The sequence below is a fragment of the Pundamilia nyererei genome, unplaced genomic scaffold (assembly GCF_000239375.1).
Source record: "Pundamilia nyererei isolate P.nyererei 1_Seehausen unplaced genomic scaffold, PunNye1.0 scaffold00038, whole genome shotgun sequence".
Taxonomy (NCBI): domain Eukaryota; kingdom Metazoa; phylum Chordata; class Actinopteri; order Cichliformes; family Cichlidae; genus Pundamilia; species Pundamilia nyererei.
In genome coordinates, this window is record NW_005187439.1 from 3939082 (window position 1) to 3966543 (window position 27462).

Genomic DNA, 27462 nt, shown 5'->3' on the forward strand with positions numbered 1-27462 from the left:
CATCGCTTGTGTCCAGATCACACGCCGCACTGCCGTGCTGCTCCGTCTTTTCACTTTCATTTCTGTGTTTGCGTGTGCGCAGTGTGAGACGCTGCAGTGACACCCTCATGGCGGCCGACAGGATTTCAAACAGGTCGGATTTTCTTACGACCAAACGACTGATGATCGGGAGCTGGTCGTGAGGTGTTAATCACTTCTCGTTACCCCACGTATACTACACGATGCACGACACACGATGAAGGCGAAACTCGGGCCGATCACCAAAACGGTCGCACGACTGAAAAATCGGCTCAAAATGGGCCAGAAATGGCACAGTGCATGCCCAGCGTTAGAGGATTGTGTGTTACTTTAAACGGTGTCTCAGCTTTCCCCAGTCTAAAGACACTCAGACTGTCAAATATTGTTGCACATTGTGGTAAAGAAAGGCCTTTAAATCAAGAAGGAGATTTTATTTTTAAAAAGTAATGTTTCAACATTTTAAAGTATTAAAACAGAACTGTTTCAATTTAAGAAAAATTGAATGTTGATTAGAATTTTGTATATAGAGAATAAGCGAAAAGAAAAGAAGTATTTATCCCAAATTTTACAACTTTCCAAGACTATGTAGATCAATTTAGTGAGAAAATATTGAAAGCCACTACCACGTGACCTCATCAAGCAGACGTTCTGCGAAGATACCAAACACAATTCAAACACTGTTAGTCTTATTTGAATTACTTGAGATTAAATTTAGCCTCACATAAAAGAGTGAGCAGCCGGAGCAGACATGCAGTCAAAAAAACACATCGTTACATTTATGGATTGGATACTCAAAGCTGTCAGAGATGGCAAGTTTGTCACTCACCTATGAAAGGGAAGGCTGATGGCAATATGGTGAACATGCCGTTACTGTACATGGTGAATGTGACAGCAAAGTACATCGCCAGGCTTCCCAACACGAAGAACGTGTTAACTGCCGTCCAGTAGGACATCTCAAACCCCAGCTATGGGCAAAGACAGCCAGCAGGTTCTATAGTTATATACGTTTTATAATAAACAAATAAACATTTGAAAAATTATGCAAAAGAAAGGTTTCTGGATACCTGGATGCTGACGGCAAACAGCAGACATGTCTGAGTGAGGAGGGCGAAGGACTGGTAGTCGGCGATGTCCTTCCCATCATCCCTCACTGTGTCATACATAGCAGCATAGGGGATAAAAAAGAGCACCAAGGAGCTGTAGCAGCTGTGGAGGGCGCATTTGAAGAAGGACTTCTTGCTGAAGTACAGGTTGAGTTGACCTGGAACATAGAGCTGAGGATGCTGGAAACTCCACACATCATTCACATCCTAACCAGCAGGGGGAGACAAAGACATTAGATCCTTTTTTAGTTGGTTTGGGTTTGTTTTGGGGGGTTTTCTTTTTCTTTCTTTTTTTTTGGCGGGAAGGAATTCATTTGAGCTCAGATTTATGGCCATGATATTTTCATACATACAGATGATCCCATTACCTGATCAAATAGACTCATTCCCAGCACAGGTAGTGCTGTGTACATCAGATTGTAGAGCGTTATAAACCACTCATCATACACAGTCTGAAAAGCAAAAACAGAAGTGGACCTTTAACCAACTTCTTCAATTTTGGACTCAATTGAAATGAAGTACATTAACAGACTTCACATTATCATTCAAAATGTGCAGCATCGTATTTGAAATTTGTAAACTGATGTTATTTTTTGTATCTCTTATTTTCCTTTCAAAATAATTTGGTCTTTTTCTTATTTACACTGACTGTACCTAGGCTCTGGTGTAACTGGTGTTATTCTGCTTCATGTCTCATTTTCTTAAATTACTGTATAAAGACAAATCGTTAATAATATGTCTGCTGTTCAGAGTTTTAGTACAGTTTGGGGGGTTTTCTACCCCTTCCATTCTCATTTACATACTAAAATTCAGATCTCACTATGACTTCTCTAACTGGTTTGTTCTGCCTTTTCATGACAAACAATGAAGTGAGTGAGTGTTTATATATAATTATTTACAGATTGAATGTCATATTATGTTTAGTCTAACTTGACTACAAGGAAAATGCAGGTTAAAGGCATTTCTGCAATGGCTCGATCATAATTTTGTAACTACTCGTTTCTCACCTGCGCAGAGAAACCACAGAAGAAGGCAAACCAGAAATGGACGAAGGTGAAGGTGAAGTTTTTGTAGAAGAAGTAGCGCAAGAACTTGCACATGCGCAGGTAGGACCAACGGCCGTGCACCAGCAGGAGGCGCTGCAGGAAACGGAACTGGGCAAAGGAGTAATCGCTGGACAGCACAGCCTGCATGCCCTCCTGGCCTGAGATGCCCACACCTATATGAGCCGCTGTGTGGGGAAAAAATTAGAATGAAGAAAGACTAATATATATATATATACATACATACATACATACATACACACACAAGGGATAATTAGAGTTAATGGTTGAGTATAGGGGAAAAGTTTTCCAAACTTGGGAAAGCATTGGAGAACAAACAGGAGGTTCATATGAAGCAGTTTGAGTTTCTTCTGCTACCTTTGATCATGCTGACATCATTGGCTCCATCCCCAATTGCCAGTGTGACTGCCTTCTTGTACTTCTTGACCAGCTCGACCACCTGAGCCTTCTGCAGAGGAGTCACCCTGCAGCAGATCACTGCTTTGCACATGCATGCCGTCCTTAGGAACTCCAGCTCCAGGCTGTGCTCCAAAGCGTATGCCTGAGGGACAGAGGGGGTAAGAAAAAGGTGAGCTTAGAAGAAGACAGGCAATAAAAAACGTGTGACTGACAGAGCCATGACTGTTAACAAAGGCTGGAACATGAGCACAAGAAAAAGGTCGGGCTTTTTTTGCATCGCTGTTTGATGATTTTAAATCATAATGTCTTTCAAAATAAAGTTTCATGGATAGAAAAAAAAAAGTTCCCCACTGTAGCTACAGTACTTTTATTTTATTGGACTTCCAGAAGAGCTTGTTTCATCAAATAAACACATCTTTCATACTCAATAAAAAATTAGGCTCTAAGTAAGAAACTGACGACAGCATTTGCATACGGCAGCAACTCGCCAGTTACAAAGTAAGCACATCTTTTAAAGTTTGAGAGTGACAGCATGCACATAAACTGAAATTGTATGTATGTACCAAACTATGTCCATTGATGACCAGGCCGTACTCCCCATTCACCACCTCATCTGTGACCACTTTCACACCTTTATCCATTTCGGGTAAAAACTCTGAATTCTCAGCTGCATCTGGCTTCATGGAGGTTCGGGCATTTCTAGAAAAAAAATCAACAGTATATGAAAACCTGTCATAATGAGATAGTAAAACATGTTTAGTCTAAGATTTCCTCTGACCTCAGTTCCTGCTGGACATCCTCAAGTGAGTTGCCCGAGATGATGAAGACATCATTCATCTCTTCCCGTAGCAAGTTGCATGAGTAACCAATGTTCTCTGCGGTTTCTGCAACACAGACAATCACCATCACCGTGTGTGGACTGGAGTCTGTTCCCCATAAGCATTAACTTTCATCTTATTCAAAGTTATGTACCTTGCTTGTCACCGGTCAAAACCCAGATTTTGATGTCGGCCTTAGACAGCTGCTCGATAGTCTGAGGTACTCCATCTTGCAACTTGTCCTCTATGGCTGTTGCTCCAAGCAGCTGAACACACACAGAACACACACATAATCAGAATGCTGTTCATTTTACCACACAGTTATGTTTTTACAGTATGAGCTGCTTTTATCGTCTTACCAGGAGATCCTTCTCTATCTCCTCATACAACTGGTCCAGTTTGCCCTCTCTATCCTCCAGTGCAGTGTTGGCCTCATGGTGGCGCTGTATCCACTGGTTAAAGTACTCCTCATCCAGATCCTTGTAAGCAAGAGCCAGAGTCCGCAGCCCATCCCCTGCAAATTCCTGTAGAAATTCCACGTGCGTATACTTATATGGATGAACGCTGGATACTAGAAGGTACACACACACACTAATACACAAGCGCACACACAAGCTCAAGGCATTTGCACATATAAACAAAAGTCAAACTCTTGCTCAGTTCAAGATTAGAGGAGCAAAAATGACAGCGAGAAATTAATCAGATCTTTCCCAAAACTTCCCTAAAAGAACAGACATAGAAGAAGGAGGAATAAAGAAAGGCACTTTGAACATGGCAGCTTTTTCTGATGTACCTGCGCTACAGCTCCGCTGTTGTCCAAACACAAATATTTAAAACAAGGCAAATAAAGTCAAATGAAGCTGTGGTGGATATCTATCCCCATTTATGATGACTATGAGAACTGCAATTTATCTTATATCAAACCCACACAAACAAACTCCTTCCATAAAGCATGAATTTAAATCTTTTATTTCCTTTCCTGTCAGTAAGACAAAGAACGTACCGACACGTTTATTTAAAAAAAAAAAAAAAGTGCTATACTTACAGCACTTTACTTAAAGTATTATGTGAGAGGTTGTGCCTGTTACCTTTACAGCCTTATATTGCTCAAGAATTAATGTGTACTCAACTCCACTTAACAATCCACTAGTTTGAACTGCTGCTTTAAAATGAACTTAAAAACATCTATTATGTTATGTCTCTTTATTCTGTCAGTACGGCCTCAAATTTGGGTCATTAGTGGAGATTGAACCTGGTTATCTTTGCACTCGCTCAGACATTTTGGACAGTGCAAAGTATTATACGAATTAAGGTTTTTCATCATGATTATCAGAGATACTTGTATATAAATTCAATAATTTGTTGCTCCGGGGAAGCAAGTTCATCCCAAATCCAAATGCATGTAGGGATGAACTACGTACAAATGCAGTTGGCATAGCCTAGCAGAGTCAAATATCTCTCTTTGAACACACACACAGAAATACTACTAACATTAAGATGCTCTGTCGTGACATCCATCAGCTTGCTGCAGGACTGGTGCAGCCTTTCGTAGATGATTGTGTCGGCACCTTTGCAGTAAAGAGACAGCTTGCCCTCTGGACTCCTCACTGCATACAAAAATGTACATACATGAAAACAAACAATGTTTCAAATTGCAGTGGAAAAAAAAAGCAGTCTGTATGAGAGCTAAATAGGAAAGCATATACAGATATATAGATATATATATAGTATGTATATACCTATGACTGACATCCTCTTGCGGACATTGTTGAAATCCAGGATGGCCAGGAGTTCATAGTTGCACTGCTTTCCCATTTCCACGATGGAAATACTGTCTGGTGTTCGTGAGCGGAAGACAAATCCAAAGTTTCTGGCTGCGGTCACCAGAGCCCCCTCATCTGGCGACTGGGCCTGGTAGAAAAGCTCTCCTGGAGAACAAAAAGTTTATATTTAGCAGGGCAAATATGATTATTTATTAAAGTTCATAATTCTAGCTGCAGCAAAAAATGCTTTCACGTTGATCAGTTTCAAGCCAGAGCTTCTTTCATTGGAGGACCTCTACAATAAACTACTGAATAAAAAAAGGACTGGAAAACACACATACTGCCATTTAACTGCTCACTGAAACATCTGTACCGTCCTCACCTTCTTTCTTCTCCTCGGCCATGACAGTGTGGCAGAGAGCCAGCAGCCTGAAGAAGGCGTGGACCTCCGTGTTCTCCAGCTTCACCGCCTCCACCAGAGAATGGTCGTGGAAGACGAACCGAGAGTCGGCTAACGGATTGAAGGAGAAGTCTACTGTGTCTGTATACTGCAGGAGTAAATGTACAACAAGAAAAAAAAAGAAGTAAGAAAGAAAGAAGGATAAAGTAGAAAGGGAAAGAAATGTAACTGGACCTGCTTAGGCTGATGAGGAGAGGTGAGAGAGTCTGTTAACACTAAAATGTGTCAGAAACTTTTACTAAGTTAATAATATAATCCTGTGAAATCACTGTAAACCTGGTAAAGAACTAAAGTTGTTTAACTGTCTAAATATAGAAATCACAGAAAGTAAAGGAGCAGCAGTCTAAAAGGAAAACTGTTCAACATACCAGGGACCAGGAATTCTGTCCAATGTTTCTCTTAACTACCTTCCTTAAACCTATCCAAAAATTCTATTTCAGGGAAACCAAACTTTACCACTGCATTGGAGACGCCATCTGTCAGTCAGTCATATGGACCAGTAAACTATTTTTTATTTATTTAATTTTTAAATCTGCATATGTAAACTCACCTCATTCATTTCTAGTCTTTGGCCTGTGTAGTCATAAACATCTCCTGCAGAGCAGAATAACATTTTTAATCAAACTTTATTATACATGAAGAGAATGTATTGAACAAAGCATCAGCTGACGTAAACCTTTGTGAGCGTGAAAAACCATCCAACTTCTCCGAATAAGGAATCCAAAAATGCATTTTTAGAAAGTCTCAGTAGATTCTTCTTTCAGCTTCATTCAACTGAAAAACACTTTATGACTAAAACTCTTACCATAGCATTTGCCATTAATAGTGCACTTGTTGAAGATCATGATATTCTGGGTGAGTGTTCCAGTTTTGTCACTGAAGACGTATTTGATTTGGCCGAGCTCTTCGTTCAGAGTGGTGGTACGAGCCTCAGCAGGGGTGTCATTGCGGGCATAGTACATTTTCCTGTCCCAGTCGATGTAGAAGCTGTTCCCCAGACGAATGATCTCCACACTTCAAGCAGATATTGAAAAGAGGCACGTGTAGTCATATATGCGTTTTTTTGCATTCATTTTGTTAAATTCATTGTAAAAAAGTAACACAAAGTAATAAAAGCATCATTTCAAACTTATTACCTCACATAGAGAGAGATGGGCACCACGGTGTTAAGGATGATGACGTAGGACCAGAATGTGAGGAAGGATGAGAAAGCAGGATCATCCTCCAGCCTTGGCAGGAAGACAGTAAACTGTGAGCCCTCATTTCTTTCCCAGATGTAGTTTCCTATCGCCAGGACAGAGCACATGAAGGCTAGGAAACCAAAAATCTGCAGAAAGAGTAGAAAGAGACTTTATTTTGTCATTTAGGAATACAAAAAAAAAAAACTGTGTTGGTGTATAAACTTCAGCTACAACTCAGAAACACAAATGTCGTAGATCCAAAACAGAGACAACGAAGATCTGCTTAAGCTTGAAATAAAAAGACGTGTGAGTTTGTGATGATGTCATCTGAGAGGAGTTTCAGATCTAAAAACAAATGGTGCAGAGTCCCAGGTACTCTATGACCCCTAGTGGAGGTCGTCCTGAGGGTCGTTGACCCACTATTGATCATGCGAGTCATCACATGAGCCATGGTGTGAAAAAAAGATGTGGGTCAGTACCATCACCACGGGTTCAGGGGGAAACCACTACGGGATCTTCCTCGACCTCATCATGTGACGTTGCGCATGTACAAGCTTGTATATAGATGTATAACCATCTCTCATTGCCGGTAATGATAAACTACCAAAAACATGATAATTTTTTATTTTAATCAAAAGTTTGGAGTTACTTTGAAATACCATTATAAATTTTTTAAAGAAAAGCTCATTTGTTTCCATTTAATAAGTTTATAATTATCGAACTACCTCAGCACAGATGAAAACTGTTCTGTTGTTTAAAGAAGCATTTGACTAATTAAGCATGTGGAGCATCAGTGTTTGTGGGTAAGATTACCAATTTAAACTGACCGACTTCAAAAAAAAAAAAGGGGTGATCTTGTTTAAGAGGTTAAAGTTATTTCATGCATATTTTGCACAAATAAATGGAACATTTCATACAACCATGTACAGAAATAAATACATTTGCAACAGTTAAAGATTAACAACCTGATTACCCCACATACATATTTTTGGAGTTTTGTTTACTCAGAAGTACCACTGCAGGACTTGGTTGTGCATTAGCAACAAAAAGTTTAATTTGAGCCTGAGAGGGTTAAGAGGTTAAAGTTATTTCATGCATATTTTGCACAAATAAAGGGAACATTTCATACAACCATGTACAGAAATAAATACATTTATGGATGCTTTATTGATTCCACAAGGCAAATTGTAGTACTTAATGTAATTTAATTATGCAGTTTAAAAAAAGGGCAGACTGTAGTTTAAAGTTTGGTTTAAAAGTTTTACATTTTTAAGAATGAGTGGTACTGATTTATCCAACTAAATTAATGGCTTTGTCTTCCTTTGCTGTGGTAGTAGCTACTCCATTGCACCTTGAAGCTTTAGCAAACTATGCATGCATCCCCTTTACGGTCTCGGATACATCACAATTTTCTTGCTTTCTCCTGTTTGTGCTGCTCTACTGCATCAGATCTTTTGATTTCAAATAAATCGTTAGTGTTGGTGAGGAGAATGTCCAATAAAAAAAAAATTGTGGTGCATTAGCAGAAGGGAAATAGTGTAATGAACTGATTTAACTGTAAACTTAAACTTCAGTACCTCAGCAGCAGTCAGCTCATTTCTTCACAAATCTCATTATAAAACAATAAATTATTGATGACCCTGAGATGTGATAAAACAAATGTACTCACAAAGAGGACTAAGATATTCATTAGACGGTCTATACTGGTCCTCTTGAACGTGCTCTTCCCACAGTTTTGCATCAGCTTTGTTTCTGGACCTGTAAAAGAGAAACAGAATGATCTGAAGTCACAAGTTTCATAATTCCCACTACAGTAGTTCCCTATTAATGTGTGTCTGACCTCCAAATAGCACCAGTCCAAAGCACCACTCAGTGTTCCTCAGGGTGCAGCCTCGCAGTAGGATTTTCTCATTGTCAAGTGAATATTTCTGACCTGCGAAGCTCAGCACTCCTGTGAAGCGGTCGAGGCGGTTGTTGGGGGGTTCACAGCGGACCTCACCTTGAGGAAAGGAAAGACACGGCCAGGTTTAGATTTAGAAAGAGTATGACATCTACCAATTTTAAAAATCAAAATACCTCCATAACGTTCACAAATTGTCTTCAGATGAATTAAAGTTAAATGAAGGTTAAAAAAAAAAAAACATGGGTTAGAAAATATATGAGCCTAACATGAACTTTTTCTTTCTTTGCGTTTTCACTTATTCACTTTCATCTGCTGATCGTTGCTTTATTTCTGGCACTTGCTTAATTTTAGCGCTTTTTTACTATATAAGACGAGTTCAAGATAAAACCTTGATGAGAATAAAGAAACAGTGTAGAATAACTACAACTGTAATAGTAACCGTTACATGCCTCGGCTTTATTTAATTTTTTCTCTGTCTATTGTTTTGGGCATAACTGGTTTAGAAAATTACCAGCGTTAATAAGCATTAATGGAAAGAGTGGCATTGACTACATTCATAAACATGTATTTTGTGTAGTCAAAACATGTAAAACTACAAGGAGGCCATAAACAATAAACAACATTTCCAGATTTCTTTACAGAAACTGTGAATGAGGTTTAACTTATTTATTATGTCTTACGTTGAGTATTGCGTTTTGTAGGTTGCCATTTATTTATTATATAAATAAAACCTTCTATGTATACTGTGAGGAATAACCTTAACAGGGTAAGTCATTTTTATTTATATAGCACATTTACATTTAACATCAAAGTGCATTACACTGAAAAAATTGTGTGTGTGTGTGTGTGTGTGTGTGTGTGTTTACAGTCTCACCGTTAAAATCTGCCAGTTTTTCAATATCATCCCCCAGGTCTCCCGTCACTGGGAGGGCCTGTCTCACCTTCAGGTTAGTTTCTCTGAGGAAGAGAAGCCGAGAAAGTTAAAAAGAGGAAGAAAGAAGACAGCTGCATAAAGCGGAAGTGAAAACAGAAGGATGTGGTTAGATGTGAAAAAGGAGGAAAAATAGACGAACCCATCGAGTTCTGCAGTCTCAATGTACACAAGGTTGAGTGGTTCACTGCTGGAGAGCAACAAGAGGTCTGCCTGAAATTACAAAGAATTTATGAATGGTAAAAATGTATGTGATCAATGACAGGATTTTATTACTCAACTAAAAACTTACGTTAGGTTTACTGACATCTCTGCTTGTTCTTTTGTCTTTTAGAAAACCTCAAAATTACAATATGAAAAACTTCCCCTAAACCTAATTTGGTTATGAGTCTGTTCCTTTGAACAGACATGCTAAAAGCTCACCGAGTCAACCCACAAGAACAAAATAAAACATCCAGAGGAAGTCAACAATAAACTGTAACACAATGAAGTACAGTTTATATTCTATGTGTTGGGGAAGAGAAAAACGAACAAATAAGAAGTACTTCCACCCTCTGATGCTCTACTTACTGTAACAAACTGGTTGTTTTCTAGTTTGATGATGTCTCCCACTTGCACATTCATCCATTTCTCACTCCGTAGCCTGAGAACAGGGAGAGGTTGGTAAGTGTGTGTGCACAGTATCACTTTCCCTTTTCTTTGAAGATGGTCAGGAAACAAATGCTCTGAGGGCTCACAAATAACCACTGAACACCAAGGTCATCCTAATATTAGTCATTTTCCTTTTGCTGGATGTTCCTGCCAGTGTCCTGTATTATCTCTCTGTGTATTTATCTGCCAATAATAGCCAGAGTTTTTAATAGTTGGCTGGAACTGGATGCTTTGCCAAGTTTCCCATTACATGCTTCTGCTCATGTTGGTGTTTCAGATTCCCACAGCTGACATATTTTTAGGATGATCTCTTTCTAGTTTGTAAGTTTTCTTAATATTTGCAGTAATCTTTAACATGTCAAAACAACGTAAAGGAATAATTTTCACATCAGTTTTTCAAAGATTGTAAATAATTTTCATGTATTTTTTTGTTATCATTATATAAACAGTACAATATTTTTGTTATCAGGGTTTTCTGTGTTCTCTGTATTACTGTAGGTCTTTACCTTACAATAAAAAGCACCTTGAGGCTACTGTTGCTGGGATTTATGTATTGAAAAGGTTTCTTGGATACTAATGGCACTATTGAATTTTTTAAACCATTATTACTATTTATTGTATTAATAAAATGATTATTACAACCCTGTAATCAGCTCTTTTTAATAGTATTCAGCATTTTCCTTTTTCTGATAGGATATACTTCATTTTTCCTCAAAGTTGCAAAAAACTGAAGTACAGGAGCAAATATTAAACACAACTTATAAGAAAATGGAGCTTAGGAAATTACAATAAAATATGACAAGAAAAAAATCACTCAGTAATTTACTGATAATTTCTAATTAAACAGAAAAAAATACACAAAATATAGGAGAGTAAATCTAAATGGAAAAACAGAACAGAATGTAAAACACAATAAATACAGGTACTGTGGTATGAGTTTGTTTCTGAATCTCAGTAGCACAGCTGCTTCCCCAGTGACTAAACACAGAATAATGAACGGGACATACGCTTTAGTGAAATAAACTATTTACTCCAGTCCTAAAAATGAAGTGATCTTTATTTTGCGTATTTAACAGAAGGCGGCCTTGTGTCAGCAGGAAGTAAACTTTTTCCTGCAGCTGCTTGTGGACTAAACAGTGAGCAAGGCAGCCAGGAGGAAATGAAGACATACAAGTTAAAATATTTTTATCCACCACACCTTTCCTAAGTAAAAATACAAATGGGGGCTTTATCTCTTATTTGATTACAACATCATCACATCATGGTATACAGGCCTTGTGATAACATCCCATATGGCAATTTTGAGACCTTAAAACAATTAGAACCTCACTTGATGTATAATGTTTAATTGTTCTGATAATAGCCAAGCGCAGTGGATATTTTTGAACCTGTATTTTCCTTTTTGCGCTCCAATATAGCCACAGGAAGCAGCTGCAGGATGGTGGGCAGCACTTGTTTTGTTGTTGCTCTTACGTCTACTATTTCAAATATGTGAGCTATGCTCTATTTGGGATCTGACAGGCACATAAGTGACATTCCACCTTCAGAGCTGAAACATCAAATACTTTGAATGCGTGCATGAGGATATGATTCATAGCACCCACCCACCCACACAAACACACACAAACTTACTTTCTATCAATAAGGACTTGGACTTTTCGGTTGTTAACTCGATTGTCGCTCCTGTGGCGATTCTGGGAAACAGAACAAAATGACAGGACTGAGTCAGAAAAGGTCACAGGAAACTCAAACTGAGTTCACTGATTTGTTGTTGTTTTTTTATGACCAAATTTCTCTTTAAAACTATCAGTCACCAACTAACAGAGTATGCGAGAAGAGATGATAATGCAGTGACTGTACAAAATGAAGAGGGTTTTAGCCGAGTTAAACCTCAGACTCTTAGGCAAACGTCTACTTCCCTCCATGATGACACTTCTTTGTCTCGTCTCATAGACTTACTATTTATTTCTGTATGTGAGACAGAGAGTCCGCTACTGAGCTAAAACTGAAGGGTGGCTTCCCTTCTGAAATTATATTCAGATTACAAAAGGGTTAAATGTGGTTTATTGATTGGAAACATTTACTGTTACTACTTGTTTCAAATATGAATAAGGCCCAGCTCAGATATGGCAAACTCAGTGAAGCTTTGCACAGAGCAGAAACTCATCTGTACGGCAACACATTAAAGAGATGCTGATCAGGCTGTTGAAGAGAAAATGAAGGTTACAGCCACAATAAAATAAAGTTAATGTTGAACTTGTTCTTTCTGTGTTACAACCTGAAGAGGTTCTGTCTGGATTTTATGTTCTGCTTTCTGGGAAGTCAAAGTCTTTCTTTTTTCACCTTTTACATTCCACCTTGTTATCACCCGACCTTTTTATTCTAATTCTTTGTGAAGAGATCACATCAAGATAGTGGTTATCCAAAACTGTTAACTTCTGTTGTCAATTCTCTGGCAATTGCTGATGGCTGTTGATCAGTTGAATTTATGACAGTATTTTTTAAACAGAAAAAAAACCTGCCATTAATTGTTTTAATGTAAGTAATTTCTAAAACCAACAATTAGTTTTCTAGCAACAACTCATATGTGAATTATCTCATCTCCAATTATCTCTTTTTTTTTTAAACAATTTCTTGTGTTATATTGAGTTCCTGTACTTTCTGCCATTGTCTGATATTCTTTCCTAATGTCTTGATTATCTTGCTTCCTATCTTTAGCTTTTTTATCTGCATTTGTAAGTGTTTGCCCTACCTTTAATTAGTTTGTCTTGTGTTTAGTTACTTTTATTGTTCATTTACATGCCTTTGTCCCTTTGCTTTGTCTGTATATCAGTTTTCCCTCCTCTGCTTGGATTATTTGAACACGTCTCCCTCAAGAGTCATTCTGTTGGGTCTTTTCCTTTTGTGAAAAATTGAATGGCAATTTAAGTGATTTAATAGAATAGCCTTTATTGTCATTGTACACAGTACAACGAAATTGGAGTGCCACTCCCTTGGTGCAAGATTCAATAATAAATATAAATGTAAAATATAAAAAGTACAATAAAACAATCGCAAGTACTCAAACAATAGTAAGTATGATATATACTCTCACCAGTATAAAGCAGGAAGATCAAGCAATAATTACTCACTATTGGGATGTAGCATTACTTTAAATTCATTCTTACAAAGTTTGAAATCTCTGCAGCTGACTTGAAACTAACTTGTAAAACTCTCCTTTTACAACTGCATTCCAAACACCAGCCATAGTTTGCTTTTGCAAGGTCATCTACCTCACCACACTTGGTCACACCTGGAATGCTGAGATCAAATTAACCCTGAACCAAGTGACCCTGTGAAAGTAGCAGACGTTTACCAGTCAGGATCTCTGCTGCTTAACAAAAAGACTTCTGTTTCTCTTCCTTGAGCCAGTCTTAATGGTTTGGCATTAAGTCCTTTTCCACTCACATGCAAACACCGGCACACATTTGTCTGGTTGACCTTAACTGCTGAAATCATTGTTTTACAAGTGCTTTTTTTTCTGGTTTGCTTCTCACAAATTGATAAAAGAATAAGGAAACATTCTGACAATTAAATAAAAAGCCGTATCCCTTTTGAACTTGCAGCTTTCGGTCATTTGTGTTAAGCACATTGGGTTTTGTTTAATGAAATGTGCTGTCATTGTTTACCTGACTGGTAAACTGTCATTGCCATTTGTAGAGTAGACGTAGAGAAAGGGGAAGTTATTTCTTAATCAGTTTTAACTCCCAGATGACAGAATTGGCTGAAATTTTCGCAAAAATGTCTGAAGAAATATTCAATTGAGCAACAGTTTGGACATGCGTCCAATCTCTTGATTAAAAGACTGGCTTGAGTGCAGACAGCTGAAGGAAGCTGAAATAATGAAAATGAGTTGGCTATGAGAATGTGAAGTATAAACCTAATCTTTTATCTTTCCCTGCTTGTATATATACAATTTTACAATACAATTTTATTTGTATAGCAGGGGGTACACCAAAATGCTTCACAGTAAGGAAACTCTCCCTCCTTCAGTGCCTGCAATTAGTCCAAAATGTGGCAGCACGCCTCTTAACTGGCACTAGAAGGCATGAGCAGATCACTCCTGTCCTCGCCAACCTACACTGGCTTCCCGTCAAATATCACTTGATTTCAAAATCCTTCTGCTCACTTTTAAAATTCTAATTAACCTGGCCCCTAGCTACTTAACTGATCTCCTTGATCCGTACAACCCAAAGAGAGCACTAAGATCCTCCAGCCAACTGCTCCTAATGCAACCAAGGTCTCATTTAAAAACCAGAGGTGACCGTGCATTTGCCATCCCTGCCCCTAGACTCTGGAATAATCTCCCAGTCGAAATCCATACTTCGGAATCAATTCAATCGTTTAAATCCCATTTAACCCCTTAGCAGTCCAATTAGTCCCCTAAACCATAAAAACACACTTGTTTAACTAAGTTTTTGAAACAAATTAGTTTGACTTTCATTTGGCCTGCACTACGCCATGTCAATGCAATTTAAAGTATAATTGTACTATTTGTTCTTTGTTCTTTGCGCTGCGGTTTCATTGTGAAGCACTTTGATGAACACTAGGCTTTTAAATGTGCTATGTATATAAACTTTGACTTGACTTTGACTTGAATAAACAGTAAAATGATTACACTGAACAGTAAGCCATTAAAACAAAGTGAAATAGAGAAACAAACAAAGGCATTAGTAAGCAGAGATAGGAAAATTCATGATAATCCAGAGAAATGAGTAACGATACAGCAGTTAGTGAGCGGTGAGAATTAGCAAGTCGGAATAGGTTGAGTTTTCAAGCGTGCTTTAAAGGATTGAATGGAGTCAGAGGCACGAAGGGTAGCAGGCAGAGGTTTGGTGCTACAGAGGCAAAAGCACGATCACCCCTAGTCTGGGCTGGGCCAGAAGTAATTTAGCAGATGATCGTAAATAACGGCTGGCAGCATAGAGCCTGAGGAGGTCGGTGAGATAGTCAGGCGTAAGGTTGTTTAGGCATTTGAAAGTAAGCTGCAGAACTTTAAAATCAATACAAAATTTAATAGGCAGCCAATGTAAATCAGAGACCACTGGAGTAATGGAGGCAAACTTTCCAGTTCCGGTTAGGAGACGAGCCGCAGCATTCTGAACAAGCTGCAATCGTTGGAGGTGAGCGAGTTGGAGTCCAGAGTAGAGTTACAATAATCATATCTACTCTTCTCTCAGCTTCATTGGCAGCTCCCTCTCCTCACTTCTTTATGTTGCTGCCTTTATTCAACATGTTGTTGAATGTATGTCTTTTAGGCAACAGAAGTGCGTGGATAGAGTGGAGGCCACACAATAATGTTAAATTTACCAAATATTAGTTGCTCTAGTCTCACATCAGTACTATCTAATATCACACAGACTATGCACTAGAGAGATGGTAGATTATAGTGAAAAAGGTAATTTTCTGGTAGGACAGACAGCCACTACAGCAGTTTTAAAGGACAAGTTTAAAAAAAAAATCAAGTGAAACACAGATAAATAAGTCGTAGACAATATGTGTATAATGACAATATGTCAGGTGTCCTCTTTTTGTTAATGATTGATGCAAAGTCTGAAGTGAAGCGAGGTGGGGTTCTCATTATTCAGTTTCTGAAGGAGATTCTAGTTAAAGTTTGACATGGGGGGCAACGCATAATGAGTGACTAACAGTTAACATCAGATCCAAAATCCTATTATTAAAAAGACAGTTGCATAAAAGTTGTTACCTGAAGAGGCATTGAGCTTGAGATGGGCTGTTTGATGTTTATATAAATTGACTGAATAGAGAATCCCAATAGTGATGGTTGTATGGTCTTCTTGTGCTGTGCTCGCTTTTGGGTGTTGGGGTACGTGGGGGATGTGTTTGCATCTTCTGACATGCCTGTTTTGCATTTGGAAGCCTAAAAGTTAGAGTGCCAAATCTCATCACAGATACGGTAACTTTGCAGATTGCAGTCGACTGAATTCTGTTTTCTTACCCCTCTTAATTCAAGCTACTTGGCTGCTGTAGAACAAACAACTCTGGCAATATGCCGAGTGTCCAGGTCTATTTACTATTTTATAGAGGAGGCTGTAAAAATTTGTGAATGGAGTCCAATATGAGTGGATGAGTCAGTGAAGCTCACTCCTGTCTTATGACAGTGACAGTGAGGTGAGTTGCTGAGGATTTCGTAAGCTTTATTTTCGGTAAGTGTTGCGCTCAGCCTCTGCTAGCTGCTGTTAGACGGCTTTAGTGAAACTCTCTTTGAAATGGATCTAACATTGTTGGACTCAGAGGGAAAGTGTGATTTTTAGGACGCTTCAGTCTAGCATTTGCTGCCAAAAGTTAGCTTATAACCAGCTGTTGTCTTTGTTTAGCCACTCGCTGTTAGCTGTCTGGAGAAGGGAGGGTCGCATGTCTAATCTACTGACAATAAGTAACTGTGACAGTTAGAAATGAATTAATTCTAAGTTTATGAGAAGGATAATAACAACTGATAACATATCTGTACTTGAGGTTTAGCAGGGTGCAGAATTTAAAATGTAAACTGAGAAATCTGTATTGCAAACTTAGAAGATTTGGATACAAACGGAACCTTTTTATTAGTTTCTAATTTTTCTAATAGTACAATAAAGGACATGAATTATTTTGGTTGTAGATGTTGGTTTTTTCATTGCCATCTAGCCTTAAAAAAGCAGAAGACATTTTCAAATGTGCTCACAATATCATCAGTTGCATCCTTGGCAGCGGTGACCGTCAGCACGAGGATCAGGGGGACGACAGTGGTGAACCAGGACAGCGAGGAAATCTGAGGAATCACCTGAAGAACACAAAACGCAGAGAAGAAAAACTTTATTTAAACTCAGGTTGGAATAAAGTAAAGAGCCATGGGCGTATGTTTACTTACATAATGAAAAGAAAGGTGTGTATAAAAAGGATTGTGTGCATTATGCCCATTTTAAACTTGAAAAGAGGATCTTACTTTGTCAACACAACTTTTTATTAAACAATATTATTGCTATTTTTTTTCTGTTTAATTATACATGTGTGTTGTGTTTGCCGAGTAGTGTTTGAGTTGCCAAAATCCGCTTCCCATTGAAATTTTGTTTCAGTAGGAAATCTAAATAAAGCTATTTTCTGTTTTGTGTACTTTGGTGGATTAGATGCACTTATTAAGAAAAAAACAGATGTTGGTTATTAATCAATTTAAACTGCAGTGTCTAAGTTCCTTTGTTATGGTACAGTGGTCACTTTAAACTCTGTCGTGCAACGTGACTGTTTAGCACATAATGAGGCAATTTCCTGTTTTTGGATTACTGCACACCCTTAAATATCACTGCAGTGCGAACCGTGGACAAACTTTAAGATTCCTTTGATGTTTTAGGAAGTGATTCTGACAGTAAAAGCAAAACTGAACATATATCAAGTTACTGATTAAACATAAAGAAGTTGTTTCAGAGGTTAATTTTTTCCTTGTTTCTTGGACAAACTGGGAGAAGAGTTGGAGTCTAAGAACAAAATCCTTTTTCGGGAATAAGTCATTACATCACGTCTTTGTGTTATCTGTGGTTCTGTTGATTCGTGCGGCTGAGGATTGTTTCCTGTTTCTTTGCGTAATTATTCTGTTCCCCTTTGTTTGCATCACGCTGTCTCTGGGAGTTTGGTGTTACTCCCTCTTTCAGTTTTATTTTGGACGTCAGATCCTTATGTGGGTTTCTGCATTTTTAATTCCTTCTGTCTTTCTTTTCCTTCTTTAGTGAACAATTTAATTCATGTATCCTTCATTGTTTTCTTTGAGAAGTTAAAGATTAAAGAGTCATACACACTCCGTAATTAATGTGGCAGGCAACTAACAGTGAGACAGGTTTGCTTAAAACTCACCTGGAGCACCAGCAGGAACAGGAAGTAAGCGTTAGCAATCCTCTGGAACTGCTCAAACAAGTTGAGAGGTAGGAAGGTGAAGAAGTTGTACTTGGAGGTTTTGATGGCATTTGTCTGTAAAAGACGGAAAGAAAAGGAGATGTGACGAAAATTTAAGAATAAAACTGACAGCAGAGTTACTTTTGAGAAATTCTGGAGTTTGTTGAATGAAAGTATTTGTGTCATTTTTTAAGGAAGTGCAAAGTGTTATTAAAGTCCCTACTGTGAATTTGATGGTGAACCTTCTGTTTAAATGAGGGTTGTAGTTGGAGAATGATGGGTGGAGGTGTCGGGTAACTCTGGACGAATGGTTAAACAGCCAGAGCGTTTTGTGAATCAGGTCAGTTTAGGTGGACTGATCTTGTAATCGCATCTTGGGCTTCCCCGTACTTGCTATGACATTTCTGCTGCATGGGCGCATGAGACTGAAAGTCTTCTGATGTGGGGGTCTACACAAAGTGCAAATGCAAGTGGTCAGTGTGGGATTTCCACAGAGTGATCTGTGTAGCCCGAGTGCTTGAAATGGCACAGAGGTACACAAAGAGATGAGCTTGACGGACAAATTAAATGAGATATGGCATGGTTTAAGCTTTTTCTGTGAGGAGTTACATCTTGGAAACTACTGGACAAATAAAGCCTTATATCCGAAGCATCCGGTCACTGTGTGAAGCTCTTACTCTGTGGACTGCACTTATATAAATCTATAAAACCTTAATGGCTTGCTTTATGGAAATTGGGCTCTAAGTATAAATGGTGATAAGACAGTCAAATGGTAGGTAATCACATTTAAGGCTTTTAAGAAATATTTGCCTGTGCTTTTGGTCATTTGGAAACTGAATGGCTAAAATTATGTTTGGGTCCAAAGGCAGGTAGCATAAAGGAGAGTGAGAGTACAGCTTGAATATTCCTGAAAAGATTCTCAGTAACACCAACTAATTTAATAATCGGAGCACTCTGTAATCAGCCTGAGAAAGTAATAAAGTTAGAAAGCACTTGTTCTGAGTGAGACCTCATATCCCTGATGCAGTTCTGTGTCTACTCTTCTCAATAAGACATTTTCCTATGTTTTATTCAACAAACTAAAAAAAATGAGCCAAGCCTCTCTGCCTTATTTCAACAAACTTCAGTGACACATCGTACCACGGTCGCGACACCAACAGAGAATGTTTGTCATGGATTATCCTGTTACTCTGGATCTTTACTGAAAAAGCAGCAAGTCCAGCAACATCTGCAAACCAATGTGAAACATTATATTGACTTTAAGCACAGTCAGACTTTGTAATTATTGATTAAATTAGTGACTGAAGATGAGATTAACTCATTACCAAAGGGTAAGACTTTGAGCAAACAGCCACAAGCGATTCTATAAAGGTAAAACATATATGAGCATTCACTAATTTGGGTTGTCTTACTATTCAGTTCAGTTAAGGTTTATTTACATCAGGGGTCTCAAACGTTCGGCCCACATCACCTACTTGCGGCCGTATATTGACGTGAAGAACTATAAAGCAATTTGGCCTTTGAAGTTACATTTTTGTTAGAGAGGATGTGTTTGTTGCTGAGTGCAACGTTAAAATAAGTTCTTTAAAAAGCAAAAAATGATTTATTAGGAAGGCAATATGAGCAGAGAGCAGAAACATGTTGAGGGATTGGTACTACTTGAACACTAAAGTGGCCTCATGTGTGATGACAGTGCCAGCAGAGGCCCCACAGCTTGAGTTTGAGACCCCTGATTTACATGGTGCCAAATTACAACAACAGTCACCTCAAGGTGATTAATACTGTAAGGTAAAGTCCCTACAGTATTTAGAAGGAAACCATAACAATCCAACGACCCCCTGTGAGCAAGGACTTTGTGACGGTGGGATAAAAATAAATCTCCCTTTTAACAGGAAGAAACCTCCAGCAGAACCAGGCTCAGGGAGGGGCGGGGCCATCTGCTGCTACTGGTTGGAGGGTGATGGGAAAGAGAAAAGAAAGAAAAGAACTTTCAGAAACAGGACAAAACACAGATTAAGGGAAAGCATGTAATTACATGTTTGCAGTGGTATATACAAACACATGGCCAATGGTTCACTGCTTAATGGTTTCCTACCATGTTTTTCTCTATGTGATTACAAGTCATCTGTGATTAAGTAGCAGCATACACACAGTAATTTACTTATTAGTAAAAGTGACGTGACTGAGGCTGAAAGCAGAGGTTCTACAGAAAAATAGATAAATAAATAAAATAGAAAAATGCTTTGCCTCACAAACGCTCGAGCTTCTATCACTGGTAAAAACAGATTCCTTAGCTGCTCAATGGTTATAAACTTTAGTGTATTAAACAATTCATTTTGCAACCTGTTTGTGGCATTAACCACTCTCAGCATTGCTCAATTTATATTTTTTTGTAGATATTTTTAGGTCGTTGTAGGACAATGTCTCACTGATAATTACACTACATTTCCTAGGAGCATCTCTCAGATTAAGTCAAATTAACCCATTTAAAAATGTTGAGGTTAATCTGTTTGAACCAAAATACATACACAGGGTTAAATATCCTCAGAGAAGTCTTTGTCTACGGTTTAATCAGATCAGAATCTGTAATGAAACTCCTCCTTAAGTATCACAGGGTTTTTCTAATGGATGTTATGTGACTCTTCTGACGTCCCTACAGATATCTGAAAGAGTGAGAGGCATTTTGTCTGCACCAGGTGGATGTTATCAAGAAGCCCCACCGCCTCGCTGGACTGCAGCTCACGTGTCACGCTATCTCTGCATTTCTTCCCTAAGAACAACCACCCACACGCTTGAAAGTTTGTTTTGACTGTAAAATGTACAATTACCCAAACAGAGGAAATGACTGTTTATGTCTGTTTTCATTTATTTGCTAATGGCTGTGTCCTCTTTAAGCCGAATGTTAGCATACAGCTAACACACAGCTTAGCGCTAATAACATCTATTTCAATATCTAGTGCAACAGCCTTTTGAAAATTTAATTATTTACTAATTTTTTATTCTTTTTTTTTTTCCAAGTAACAGCATCCTCCATAAAGAGGATTCTAAATTCTAAAAGAACACATTTTATAAGATGTCTGCTTTGGATACATTTTAATTATTACATTCACAAGACTAAAAGAACTTCTCCTTGTTCGCGTTTTGGTTTTTAAAGCGTAACATTTATTGATACACTGGTTTGGCCTTGACAGCAGCAACTCAGAGCAGAAAATGAAGGCATTTACTCAACAACAACCTCAGCTCTTTGGTTTTGGCTGACAGCCCGTATCTTGATAAAATCCAGACACATAAACACAGCCCCAAGGAGGTTTTTTTCCTGTTGTTAATATCGAGACTGACAGAAATTGTGTTTAACAGTGTTTTGTCTAAAAGATACGTGGGCGACAACATCTGTTGTTGATCTCCATCTCTATTTTAGTCATGTTTGTAGTGGACAATAGAATTTCACTTTGATGAACTGTGAGTGGAAAACTCACCAATAACACACACGCAGTGTATACTCTATTCAGCACTTACCGCATATTTAAAGGAGAGATTGTACTCGCGGTCGTTTGCTCTGATTTTCCTTTCCAGCTCTGCAAAAGAAAATACAAAAATGAAAAAACACAAATCAATTATGGTCGTGCTTTTTATCTAAATATTTTTTTTAACTGCGAGTAGATTTTTATCTTTTTCTGGCATGAAAAAATAAAAAACTGTGTAGAAACTATAAATGCTATAAATTTGTGAAATGCAAATACTGTAGCAGTGATTTTTTTCCCCCACTAGTATTTTGACTTGTCAACAATGCAATAGGGCCTTGTTTAATGATACACTGCTTTAGTGCCAAATTTAGAAATTCTTTCAAATCCAGTAATACAGTATAACTTGTTATAGAAAAACTAACTTTTATGCCCTCTTTTTTACCCCTGTTCCGTTTGTTATGATGAACGCCTGTAAAATTGGAGGCAGGTGCTTTGGAGTCTGACCTGAACCCCACTGGAACCTATTTTATGCTGAATTGGTGCTTTTGGTGGTGCAACACCAGTTCTGTCCTCATGCCATAATGGAACCAGTCCATATTTCAACAGGTTTGCAGCATTTTATAGCATCTCCTAATCTTTGCTAATTTAGGAGGGGAAAAAATAGCAAACTGAATCTATGAGCTGCCTCCACCCAGTCTTCTGTTTGCTTGTCAATAACCCAGCTTCCTTTCAGTCTGCCCCGAAGCCAAGCTAATTGAATAAACAGTCTCGGGACCTGTTTATCTGCCTTAATGACTCAATTAGGGTTCACCAGAACGATCTGCTATAAAGCAAGTTCGACATAGCTGGGCTATTTTTGAGTTTGCTGGCTCGAGTATGCAATAGTAGTTATCAATTTCTTAGTAAATCCAGGCTTTCTGCTTCAGGCTGTGGGCACACTAATGTGCAATATTAATGTCTATATTCCACATTTGTCCACACAGTCTACCACTTTGTGTCTTCCTTTTATATTTTATTTTCCCTTGCTGTAAGAGCTGTAACACCGAAATTTCTCATTCCTGGGATAATAAAGGTTTATTCTATTGTATTCTACTCTATGCCAAAGAAATTTTTTGTACTGAAAACATGTATAGAAATGTATTAGTGAAAATGCATTTTAAAGTGAAACCTTCAACCTAACTCCAGTATCATTTGTGAGACTGAAATCTCTGGCTTTTGGCTTAACGTACCTCACTAACCCGTTACTCTTGCTTCCCTGACACTAACAAAAACAATCCCAGGTCATCAGCTGAAGTTCTGGAGCTTTCACTTACTGCCAAGTTTTTCGCTGTTGATGAAATAAAGTTGCTGTCGAAATGTTGTCAAGCACTGTATATAAAACAACAATAATGTTTAGAACTCTAAATATTAGAATTATTTAAACGCCATTATAAAAACACTAAATCTGCAGGGGAAGTTCTTCCAAAGCTTTAGGCTGAGACTGTTTTTCATTTTATTTTTTCAGTAATGTCAGTAGTGAAAATACAGACGGTAAATATTATGGCGATCCGCTGATATTAATAAACGAAACCTGCTCAAACCTTACCCCTCTCTTTCTTCCTGACACAGTCCAGCCCAAAGAATGACATCTTCTTTTCCTCTTCTTCCTCCTCCTGCTATCTGCCCATCATACCGATCTGTTAAGATCAAGAGAAATCGTCATAATGTGGCTTAACAAAAGATACAAATGAGTCACTAATTATCTCCCTTACAGGGAAGTAAATTCACTCTCGAATATATTACTGCCTTTCTCCTGGAAACTAAGAGTTGAAACATCAGTGCTGTTAAAGTAGGAATTGCTGCCAGCCGTCATTAGAGCATTTTCCCGTAATGTGCTCTATGAGGTAATCGTTCCTCAAAATGCCCTTTAAAAGGCATTTTGTTTCTTACCGGAAACAATTTTCAGGCCAGGGAGAAAAGGTTTAGACATCTAAATGGAAGGTGTGTTAGGAAATGGTTACAATATAGGGGGGAAAAAACTGAAAAAACACAGCTCTTAGGCTATCTAATGAAGGAAAAGACGTCTTTTTTGTGCCAAAACCCCTTGCTCTAGGTCTACATCAGGCCTCTTCATACGTTTCCCATGCTGGACAGCTTGACTCAGGGGGACACTCCCCTCTTACGCCACAAATCCACTTCTTCTTTTCTCATTCAGGGCAGGAAGAGGGCAGAGCCAGGAGCAACATCTGGACGTGGTATCTGTCTCCGCCAAGTGAGGAACACCATGTGTAGCTGTTAATGCCAAATGCCGAACCGAACCACATGGATTATGTAAGAGGATACGCAAATCCCTTTAAACCAGTAACTTGTCAAAATGGATTTAGTGCAAAATAAATAGACAAATTTTATATGCAACAAGAATGATATGTCATTACTAAATCATAGAAATTTATGTAGATTTAAAAAGGGGTTGCTTCTATGACAAAAAGGTGTTTGTAATTCTGGTGGGAGCACATGGCACAATTTTAAACTCACTGAAAGAAAATTATTATTAGGATTTAATATTATTTAAGAATTTGATCAACAGCAAATGCGTAAAACTCTAATGTTTCAATAAATTTAACATCCCAAATTGAATTGCAAACTTGTAAGAGAGACCCATGATTACAGAAGTCGAGATTATTACCTCTACCAAAGAGCTGAGGATAGGGTTGGTCGGTTAGTTAGGACATAGGTGTCAAACTCTGGCCCGCGGGCCAAATTTGGCCTGCAGCCTAATTACATTTGGCCCGAAAAGCCATACCAAATTACTATTAGAGCTGGCCTACTGGTATTATACAGCTAATATATACATTGTTTAGTATTAAGCTTTGCTTGTTCCACATTCAGTTTTTCAGCAAAACTTGTTCGAGTCCATAAGAAGAGATTCATTCTTAAATCTGGAGGAAGATATTTTTCAATAAATATTAACGTTAGCCCGCGACCTTGTTCTAGTTTTGAATTTTGGCCCACTGTGTATTTGAGTTTGACACCCCTGGGTTAGGGTATGGGTAAAACACTAGAGATATTTTCAATAAATTTAACATCCCCAAACTAATTGCAAATTTATAAGAGAGAATCATGATTACAGAAGTCAAGATTATTACCTCTACCAAAGAGCTGAGGTTAGGGTTGGTTGGTTAGTTGGTTGGGTTAGGGTATGGGTAAAACACTGGAGATTTTTCAATAAATTTAACATCCCCAAACTAATTGCAAATTTATAAGAGAGAATCATGATTACAGAAGTCAAGATTATTACCTCTGCCAAAGAGGTGGGGTAAGGGTTGATTGGTTGGTTTGAACTAGAGCCTTGGCCCATCTCAGGAGTAATTAACTTTTAAAGTCGATCTTGATCTAGATTCTAGGTCAGGAGCTCTAGATCCAGAACTAGATCCAGGAAGGTTTGGAAAACTTATTACCTTGGCAAGGTAATGAAAAATTTTCCATCAAATCCTTAGAAATAAATATTAAATAAAAATAGTAACAAGAGCACAAAATTTAAATGGAATAGTATCACATTTTGTATATATTCATTTTGTTTTCTTTGTTCTTTTGAAACATGCTTAAAAAGTTTATAATGCAGTAAAAATACAGCATTTTGGGGTCAACTTGAAAGAAAAACAGATGTGAAATGCAAAAGTTAGAACTGTGAAATCTGTAATGTGATATTTAGAGTCCCTTTTTGCAAGTATCGTGTCCCAAATTTTGCCAAAACAAACAAATGCAATAGAACTTTAAGTGTGGTTTTAAAGACAAAAGTTTGACCTTATTTGACTTTAAAGAGGCAGTCATAGGTCCAAAGTAGTGTGATACTTAGAACCCCCATTTATCATTTCCTGACATTCCCCGCTAACATTTTTTCTAAATATTGTTTGATGTGACATTTAAACTCTCAAAATGCTGAAACATTCTTAAAAAGACAGGATTTTAAACAAACAACTTGATGCAAGTTAAAAAATGTTATGTGGAAACATCTCATACAGTTGAAGGAACCATAATGTCAGTTACACAGGAAATTATGCAACTTCATTTCTATAAGCAGCAGTAGGAATCATAGAGACAGTCAGGATGACTGTTATCAGCTATCTCACAGCCTTGCTTATGGCAGAGCTGGTGTTTGTCAAAAGCAAGGCGGCATTTGTCAGAAAGCTTTTGCTTTTTCTCCCTTCTCAATGTGGGACTGCATTGCTGTGAGGATGTTGTGTTTTAATGCACTGAATAAGAAAAAATCTGCTAATGTTAAAAAGCAAATATACAGCTTGTTGTGTAGTGTTGACGTGTGACAGCGACAACACTGACACACCCACACATACAGTGCACAAAACATTTAGCAGGTTCAAGAAATGTACAAGAACAGAGCATAAATGTGGTTATGAGAGAGAAGCAAGCGTGTGTCACAAAAGTAGTTGTGGTTTTTGAATCCCGCCTCTCAGCTTTGGTTGCCAAGGTGACGTCAGCATTGGAGCTATAAATATCAACCATATGAGTTTGTTGAAGAATGTGAGGAAAGTATGGAAATCCATACAGAACACACAAACACAGACACACACACAAAGACACTAATACAGTCGGGGTTGGGCAATTTAACATAACGAAATACAGTGTTCACATGTTTTTATTTTCTTAGCTAACGTAACATAAAAACCATTTCTAAACTATTTATTCACTGATTGAATAAAAGCTGTAACACCTCTCTTATTATCACAGGATTTTCTGTAGTTTTAACAATCACAAGATCGTGATTGTTGTTGCTAGTAACATTGTCTCACAGTGTGACCCCTCTGACCAAAGTTCTTCACAAATGATGGTGTCAGGAAGTGACTGATGTGCAACTATCTTGATTTCAGTTTTGATCAGATAGCCGCCCATCAATGACTTCAGCAGCATGCATGCTGGGAAATATATGAAAAGTAAAAAAAAAAAAAAAACTAAAAAAACCAAAAACAAACATCCACCGGATACTTATGCAATGCATTGTGAAACATACTTTCATCTCCAAGCATCGCACGCTGACGCTTTGTTTGAGACATCGCAACAAAAAGCATCAGACGTCCTTCGGCTTTGTTGATTCGTAGCATCGTGAGAAGCAATATTTGATGCTGTGAGCTAATGGTCTGTTTTAAGAAGCCAGGGCCTCAGTTTTCACACAGTTTTGGAGTTTTGTGTTCAGACTTTGTTTTAGGATACTTTTAATTTTGCTTTTGCTCGCTGGTTACAGTTACATGCCTAAAGCGGCTCAGTGTTAGTGCAAAGCAGTCTGGGTTAATCTACTCCCCTTTAACAAGATTACCCTGCAGATTAATGTTGCACATTTTAATTGCGATGTCCTTAAAAATGTTCATATGTGACAAGTCTCATGACCCTGAGGTGATATCGATAAAACAGAATTATTCAAATGAGAGTGGGGTAGAAAGACGAAATTAGACAATGAAACTATTTGGACGATCTTAAATCTGAATGTTTTCACATGAGGCTGTTTTTCCCACTCTACATTTGGATGGTCTCCTAGGCTGGTTAATTTGTCATCCATCTAAGACAAAAACATGGCTGATTTACTACTGGTAAATCCCTTTGCTCTCACTATGAAAATCTGGTCACTGCTGGTCTTCAGCGTCATTTAGCTGTCTCGAGTCTTGAGTCCCAGTGTCTGGCAAACTACCTCCATTAACTTGGACTGTAGCTCATGGTAATAGACCCTGTTCTGCTCTGTAGGTCCACTGCAACCCGGTGGATCACTCTAACCAGAACTTGATTCATTTTAGAAAGAGT

At 38.1% G+C, this 27462-nt stretch overlaps 1 protein-coding gene across 1 annotated transcript in view; it reads right to left on the reverse strand.

Annotated features, from left to right (window-relative positions):
- Positions 1-27462, reverse strand: part of LOC102204192 (phospholipid-transporting ATPase ID-like) — a 45590-nt gene that overhangs the window by 3145 nt on the left and 14983 nt on the right. The window contains exons 2-26 of the mRNA XM_005730621.1: positions 23261-23351; positions 21728-21786; positions 18173-18286; positions 17013-17111; positions 11924-11985; positions 10211-10283; positions 9783-9853; positions 9584-9666; positions 8647-8805; positions 8476-8564; positions 6762-6952; positions 6431-6639; positions 6176-6219; positions 5548-5713; positions 5142-5330; positions 4894-5009; positions 3762-3926; positions 3557-3668; positions 3363-3468; positions 3148-3283; positions 2543-2726; positions 2129-2352; positions 1490-1573; positions 1083-1328; positions 845-983 (exon numbers count right to left, since the gene is read on the reverse strand). Of these exons, the coding sequence (XP_005730678.1) occupies positions 845-983; positions 1083-1328; positions 1490-1573; positions 2129-2352; positions 2543-2726; positions 3148-3283; positions 3363-3468; positions 3557-3668; positions 3762-3926; positions 4894-5009; positions 5142-5330; positions 5548-5713; positions 6176-6219; positions 6431-6639; positions 6762-6952; positions 8476-8564; positions 8647-8805; positions 9584-9666; positions 9783-9853; positions 10211-10283; positions 11924-11985; positions 17013-17111; positions 18173-18286; positions 21728-21786; positions 23261-23303 (3163 nt within the window). The 5' untranslated portion in view covers positions 23304-23351. The remainder of the gene's footprint in view (positions 1-844; positions 984-1082; positions 1329-1489; positions 1574-2128; positions 2353-2542; positions 2727-3147; positions 3284-3362; positions 3469-3556; positions 3669-3761; positions 3927-4893; positions 5010-5141; positions 5331-5547; positions 5714-6175; positions 6220-6430; positions 6640-6761; positions 6953-8475; positions 8565-8646; positions 8806-9583; positions 9667-9782; positions 9854-10210; positions 10284-11923; positions 11986-17012; positions 17112-18172; positions 18287-21727; positions 21787-23260; positions 23352-27462) is intronic.